Raw genomic sequence first — 7,921 nt, 5'->3', positions numbered from 1 at the left:
TCTAGACTGGACTATTGTAATGCACTTCTAGGTGGTTGTCCTGCTTCGTCAATAAACAAGCTACAGGTAGTCCAAAATGCAGCAGCTAGAGTCCTTACCAGGTCAAGAAAATATGATCATATTACCCCAATTTTACAGTCTCTGCACTGGCTACCTATTAAGTTCCGTATCAGTTACAAATTATCATTACTTACCTACAAGGCCCTAAATGGTTTAGCTCCTGCGTACTTAACTAGCCTTCTACCACGTTACAACCCATCGCGCACCCTAAGGTCACAAAACGCTGGACTTTTGGTCGTTCCTAGGATAGCAAAGTCCACTAAAGGAGGTAGAGCTTTCTCACACTTGGCTCCCAAACTCTGGAATAGCCTTCCTGATAATGTTCGGGGTTCAGACACACTCTCTCTGTTTAAATCTAGATTAAAAACACATCTCTTTCGCCAAGCATTCGAATAATGTATCTTTTTAATTGTGAGTGTAGTTGCATCTGATCAAAGGTGCATTTTTATTCATTACCTTAGGTTAAACTAATCTTACTTTGATGGATCAGCAGCTATGCTAATGATGTCTGTATTTTGTTTCTATGTTTCGCCACGGGATTTACATCCCGTGGTAACTAGGATTTACACAAGCTCCAGTCTGGATCCAGAACACCTGAGAAGAGATGATGCTGACCCTCAGAGGACCTCAGATGATGCTAACCCTGAATCAACAAACAGAACTAACAATTATTGCTAAATGTGTGACTGCATCATATAATAACTTAATTAATAATATTGATAGTTCATCGTCTAGCTGACTACGTCTTGTATTATTATTATTATTTTTATTTTTTCTAAAATCTTGTCAAATGTGCACAAACTACTAGCTACTACTAAATATTGTAGAAACATAATTTTCTGTAAAGTTGCTTTGTAACGATTTGTTTTGTAAAAAGCGCTATACAAATAAACTTGAATTGAATTGAATTGAACTTCAGGAAGATTACTTCACAGAACAGTGTCCTAACAGAAAATGCATTACAACTTCTTGTTCAGGCTAGTGTAATATTATAATACAGGACTATAATAATAATAATAATAATAATAATTCCTTAAATTAATATAGCACTTTTCTAGACACTCAAAGCGCTTTACACAGTCAGGGGGGTATCTCCTCATCCACCACCAGTGTGCAGCATCCACCTGGATGATGCGACGGCAGCCATATTGCGCCAGAACGCCCATCACACACCAGCTTACTGGTGGAGAGGAGATGGAGTGATGAAGCCAATCAGCAGATATGGGGATTGTTAGGAGGCCATGGTGGTCAGAGGCCAATGGGCGAATTGAGCCAGGATGCCGAGGTCACACCTCTACTCTTTTTCGAAAGACATCCTGGGATTTTTAATGACCACAGAGAGTCAGGACCTCGGTTTAACGTCTCATCCGAAGGACGGTGCATGTTGACAGTGAAAGATTATTTGTTTTTAATTAACTTTGGTTTGATGTATTTGGAATCAACTGTAGGCAACTGTACTTTGTTCACAATAGTGTGAAACAACTGGCCCATATAATCAGCCTCTTAGGTCAACATCAAGTCATTGAATGGGCTCTCCATGGGAGAGATCCTTTCAAGTCACCAAAAGGTTACACTATCATTGTCTCTCCATGGGGTGTTATTGTATTGTTTGTAGCACATTTGTTAACAGGTATAAAGGTCTGGTCTCACAGACAGTACCTTGGGTTAAGATTGTATGAAGGATGACATGCTAACATCACTGCTGAAGAACTGCTACACTGCTACCTTCAATAAATTCTTCTCCCCACAAGAACTTTGATCAAGCTTACTTATTTTATGTATTAGAGAAATCTAGTACATTGGCGAGCCACCCAAACTACTGCTCAGCCAAATACAGCAAAATCTAACAATTTGGCGGAGCCAGCCAGGAGAGACTGACAAGAAGAGAACTCACCAATTGCAACAAGAAGTGAACAAAAGAGTTTTGGAAATTCTACAGTTTTTGTGTTGAAGATCAACAGACCGCATCTGTGGACATAAGTTATTTGAATCAACTTGATCCTTTCTCAAAGATTCTAATTTGGTGAGTGAAACTATCAGCTCTCTAAAAGAACTTAAAAGAACACTTTTTCATAAGTAAGCAGATCATTTGATGTGTGTAGTGTAACCATAATAACCAGTGTAGCACTGTTTAAGAAATGTTTGGCTTAGGCCTTTCTCTTGAGTCTGTAGGAACCTTTTAAATGATTTAGTTAATTCTCCTGAGACTGTAGGAGCTATAGAAAAAGTGTTTATAGCTTGGTCCAGTCCTCTTGAGTCTATAAGAATCATTCAAGAAAGAGGTTTAGTCCGTTCTCGTGAGACTGTAGGAGCCATAGATGTGTAATTATAGGCTTAATCCTGTTCTCTGGAGTCTGTAGGAATTGTTTAAGAAACAATTTAGTCCGTTCATCAAGAGACTGTAGTAGCAGAGGCTTGGTCCTTTCTCTTTATGTCTGTAGGAATTGTTTAAGAAACAATTTAGTCCGTTCATAAAGAGATTGTAGAAGCAGAGGCTTGGTCCGTTCTCTTTTTGTCTGTAGGAATTGTGTGAAAGAAACAATTTAGACCAGTAATCAAGAGACTGTAGAAGCAAGGGCTTGGTACTTTCTGTTTGTATCTGTAGGAATTGTTTAAGAAACAATTTAGTCCGTTCATAAAGAGATTGTAGAAGCAGAGGCTTGGTCCGTTCTCTTTTTGTCTGTAGGAATTGTGTGAAAGAAACAATTTAGACCAGTAATCAAGAGACTGTAGAAGCATAAGCTTGGTCCTTTCTCTTTTTGTTTGTAGGAATTGTGTAAAAAAAAAAAAAAAAAAAACAATTTAGTCCATTTCTCCAGAGACTGTAGGAGTCATAGATAGAATTGGGACTGATGTTGCTGCAAGAATTGGGAATTCTTGACTGGGTGCTAATTCAGTAGCCACTAATGTAGATTTAAATTAATGTTCAAACCGAATTAGAAGATGATGGCATAAAACCATGAAACTATAAGTTTGTTTGCCTTCCATAAAAATACAAAAAAAAAAAAAAAAATTATAATGTAAATTGTCTAAGGGACCAATTTGAAAAAGGCATTCAGCCTTCTGAGCTAGAACTCAATTCAGACATTAAACAAGGAAAATTAGCCTGAATGTAAATGTTTCGTTTTAAATGGAAGATTGAAAACTAAGCTGAGCTTTTAAACTAATGATTTGTCTGTGTAACTGAAAATGGTCAGTCTAACAGACTGCTGTGAATTTAAATCTGAATAAGCACCATTAACGACTGTAACACCTTTTGTTCTGTTTTCACACCTCTGAGGGCACTTTTCCTGTATTCGCCATGGCTGAGTCTGCACAAAACAAAGGCAATAGTCATGCATTGAGGCCAACAACAGAAAGACATGGAACAGAACCTCCAAATGTTACCATCGATCAGATGTTGGAGAATCTGAATGCATATCTGGACAAAAGGCTGGGACTGAGGAAGTGCCATGATGACATCTGCCAGAAGTACAGCATCAAGTACTCAGAGAGTGGACTATGGGCTTTGCCGGACATTAAAAGGGCTTATGGAAAGATGCAGCGCTTAAGGACATACACCAACAGAGATGGCTTGTCTGTAATTTTGCTCAAACAAATTCGACAGCATCTACAGAGATGTGAAACTGACAAATTACAACATGAGAAAAAAGCAGAGAAAGCAAAGGTTCGAGCACTGGCTGAACAATTACAGACTGTAAAGAAGGACAAAGAAAGACTGTTACATCAGAATGACAAGTTGTTAACTTTGCTCTCCAAACGACTGGAATCAAAAGCTTCAAGCAGCTCTGATAACAGTGATGCAGATATCAACACACATACTGAAATTACAAAGGACAAACTGAAGGTTAGACTTGCTCCTGTAATTATTAAGAACAGAAGAACTGAAACTGAAAATGAAGAGGAGTATGAGGAAGATGGTGAACGACGAACTCGCACAGTAAAAAAGGTAATAAAGAAATATGTTCCATACAGAACATACCAGCCAGCTACTCCAGAGCAAGTTGACAAATGGTCAAAAGAATTGCCAGATGTGTACAAGCAACCACGGAAAGTATGGCAATTTCTTCAACGCTTGCAGAAAATCTACAATTTACATCCACTGGACAGTGTGATGATTGTTAATGTGAACTTAAGAGACAATGACCAACAACGACTTACAGAAAGTGTTGAAAGAAGGATTGGTGAATCTCAAGAAAACATTGAACCTGGATGGGAAGCGGTTCAAACCTTCTTATTTGAACTGAAACCTGCAGAGGTTAATTGGGCTAAAATTACCTCTTGTGTGCAGAAGACAGGAGAAAGTGTTGCAGAATTTGAAGAACGCTTCAGACAAACTTGGATGGAACATGCTGGTTTGAACAACAACATTGAAGAACTCTGTGAAGACACTAGCATCCCTTTTAAAACCATATTTGTGAATGGACTGAAACCTGAGGTTTCTAAAACTCTTAAAATCAGGTATGATGACTGGGACAGCACTGGAACAACATTTATGCAGATTGTAGAATGGTCAGCAAAGATTGAAAGAACACAGGAAGTCGATCTCAGAGTTTTACAATCCAAAACCTTGTCATACAACAACAGGACAATGGGATACGAAAAAAGTGAATATCAGAGACACTCAAGAGAGAAAACTCAGGAAAGATTTAGACATTGCAACGAGGAAGGACACTGGATTCGTGATTGTAAGCTGAGTTTGAGACAAAGTGATGACGACCACCTGTTGAAGAGGTTTCAGCAGTTGACAGCCAAACAAAAACAGACTCTGCTAAATGCTGTGGAGCCACAGGGAAACTGAAGAACCTCTCTCTGCAGCACCAGCTAGTGACATCTTATCCAAAAGCTGATGGACTCCATGAAACCTCAACAACTGAAGCCACAGAGGATGTCCTAGTAGACAGTGCTGCTAAACAAGCCGTAAAGGAGAGAGGTAAACATGCAGCGGCATTAAGACAACTTCAGCAAAACTCACAAACTGTTCTACATAGTAAACAGATTCAAATTGAATTGGACAGGAAACAATCATCATTGTTAATGGAAGATGTAAAAAAACATGATGACAACCGATGCCTTAAGGAAAACCACAAGGAAAATGGACTATGCCCTTTTGAACATGTCACAGGCCGGCCCATGTCCACTGAAAATCTAACATCTGACAGCCTTGTCCAAACTGATGAAAGACTCAGTCTGGCAGTACACAATGCCAAGAATCAAGTTTTGGCACCTCCAAAAGGGAGCCATGGTTTAGTGCCCAACAAATGGGTAAAGATTAAAAAAACTGATGTGTCGCAACAAGAATACAGATGGGAAAGACCAATTGAGGATCTTTTAGTAACTGACACAGCAGTTAAGACACAGGGAAACAATGAGTGGATTGATGTGAATTTGCCTAGAGATGAGGGATAGATGGCAGTAGTGTTTTTCAGAGTCCAAATATGGTGGGACTAGAGTTTTTAGGCTCTAGCTTGTCGCCTGAGGACGAAGACATGAACATTTCACCACTGATAAACACTGTAGTGTCCTGCCAACATTAAATAGGGACAGTTATATTGGTAATTAGGCATATTTTGTTTAAACTATTTCTTTGGAAAGATTTGTTTCCCTTTTCTCTGGTGTGATTGTAGGTGTCCCAGCGTTTCAGAGGATGAGCAAAGATATCCAACGCTTGGACCAAACTGCACTGGCCACCTAGATAAACATGCCTTAACATCCACAGAACACAACAACATTCGTCACTTCCACAAGATCGCAACATTAAAATAAAAAAAAAGAACTTAGGCATTAAAGATAATGCAAACCTCACCATGAACTCTTATTCTGTCATCTTAAGTAAGGGAACCTGTATGCAGCATTTTGTATTCATGATTACTGAAAAGTATTGCAAGAAGGAACCTGTATACAGCATGTGTACATGACTACTAAAATTATAACTGTTTTGTATGTTCTTTCTATTATGTGTGATCAAAAATGATCAAAGGGGGGATTGAAAGATTATTTGTTTTTAATTAACTTTGGTTTGATGTATTTGGAATCAACTGTAGGCAACTGTACTTTGTTCACAATAGTGTGAAACAACTGGCCCATATAATCAGCCTCTTAGGTCAACATCAAGTCATTGAATGGGCTCTCCATGGGAGAGATCCTTTCAAGTCACCAAAAGGTTACACTATCATTGTCTCTCCATGGGGTGTTATTGTATTGTTTGTAGCACATTTGTTAACAGGTATAAAGGTCTGGTCTCACAGACAGTACCTTGGGTTAAGATTGTATGAAGGATGACATGCTAACATCACTGCTGAAGAACTGCTACACTGCTACCTTCAATAAATTCTTCTCCCCACAAGAACTTTGATCAAGCTTACTTATTTTATGTATTAGAGAAATCTAGTACATTGGCGAGCCACCCAAACTACTGCTCAGCCAAATACAGCAAAATCTAACAACAGTATAGTGTCCCCATCACTACACTGGGGCGCTAGGACCCACACAGACCACAGTGTGAGCACCCCCTGCTGGCCTCACTAGCACCTCTTCCAGCAGCAACCTAGTTTTCTCAGGAGGTCTCCCATCCAGGTACTGACCAGGCTCAGCCCTGCTTAGCTTCAGTGGGCAACCAGTCTTGGGCTCCAGGGTGATATGACTGCCGGCCATATCACCCTGGATCCATATCACCACTATTGCAATGCTCTTCTGGATGGACTTACAACAAGTGCAATCCTGATTCATAATGCAGCAGCACTTTTTTTCACACTGCTTCTCATCTCTCTACACTGGCTTCTAGTTGTGACTCGAATCAAGATCAAGACATTGTTGCTTTCCTACAGAACATCCATGGTCTATGCACCCTCCTATCTCCACTCTCTCCTAAGTGTCAACATCATCTTCAGAAGCTTACGTTCAGTAAATGGGTAGTGGCTCGTGCATGGTCCCATCGCAGAGGGGCACAAAATCACTGTCAGGATGTTTTATTTCGCCGTACCCTGGTGGTGGAATGACCTACCTAACTCCATCCGGACAGCCGAATCCCTCTCAATTTTCAAGACACAACTAAAAACCGATCTTTTCCATTGAAAAAAAACAAAATGAAAAGAAAAAAAATAGCTTTGTGTATGGAGGTGATGTGGGCGTTTACTTGTTGTGCATCTCACATGGATGATTGTAATATGAAAAGCAAAAGTAGCTTATGGGTAGCTTACAGATAACGAGCTCAAATCTAAAAAAATGTACACTGTGCTGATTTCATACACATTACTTTAATCACAGATATTTAATGATATGATTTACATAATTTAAAAGTAGATGTTTCAAGCTTTATATAGACATATTTCTCATGAGTGTGTAAAGTATTTCCAGAGTTTTGGCTCATTTGCATGAGACAGTGAAGACAGAATGTGTCCTGTTTTTTCTTTATTTTACAAAAGCACAAAGTTATGTTGCTATTGTGAGTGTAGACAAATAAAAGTAGACACTTAACAGTTTCAAATGATGTATAACACTTATCAGTGTGACCAAAATGGACAGAGTATTTTTAGTGTCTTTCACACTGATCAGAAAAAAGTGAGCTGGTTGCGCTGGCGTGACCGTCGACCCCAGGGAGTTAACCCTCCAGGGTCTGAGGGTTTTTTTGGGCCATTGAGAAGTTTTTACATGTCCTGGATTTTTTCACTTTTTTCCGTTTCTTCTAAAAATAATAACGGATTAGTCTGATAACACTGTATTTGGCACTAACTTGGTTACAATAATATGTAATTAGCATCTATGTACAAGTTTGTATTTTTGAGAAAACCATGTTGATGCATAGTCAGTGAAAAAAATAAATATTTTAAGTGACTAAAATTAGGCCATAAAACTCATACTG

At 39.0% G+C, this 7,921-nt stretch overlaps 1 protein-coding gene across 1 annotated transcript; it reads left to right on the top strand.

Moving 5' to 3' along the window:
- Positions 1-3,087: 3,087 nt before the first annotated feature.
- On the top strand, positions 3,088-5,823 carry LOC113039394 (uncharacterized). The gene has a single exon (XM_026197284.1). The coding sequence runs from the start codon at positions 3,362-3,364 to the stop codon at positions 4,859-4,861; it is 1,500 nt and encodes a 499-aa protein (XP_026053069.1). The 5' UTR covers positions 3,088-3,361; the 3' UTR covers positions 4,862-5,823.
- The last annotated feature ends 2,098 nt before the right edge of the window (positions 5,824-7,921 follow it).

This window comes from Carassius auratus, chromosome 22 (genome assembly GCF_003368295.1).
Source record: "Carassius auratus strain Wakin chromosome 22, ASM336829v1, whole genome shotgun sequence".
Classification (NCBI taxonomy): Eukaryota; Metazoa; Chordata; class Actinopteri; order Cypriniformes; family Cyprinidae; genus Carassius; species Carassius auratus.
Note: the sequence above shows the minus strand (reverse complement) of the source record. Positions and strands in the feature narration are given on the sequence as shown.

Coding starts and splice junctions, on each gene's coding strand:
- LOC113039394 (XM_026197284.1), top strand. CDS start 3,362: ATGGCTGAGTCTGCACAAAACAAAGGCAATAGTCATGCATTGAGGCCA.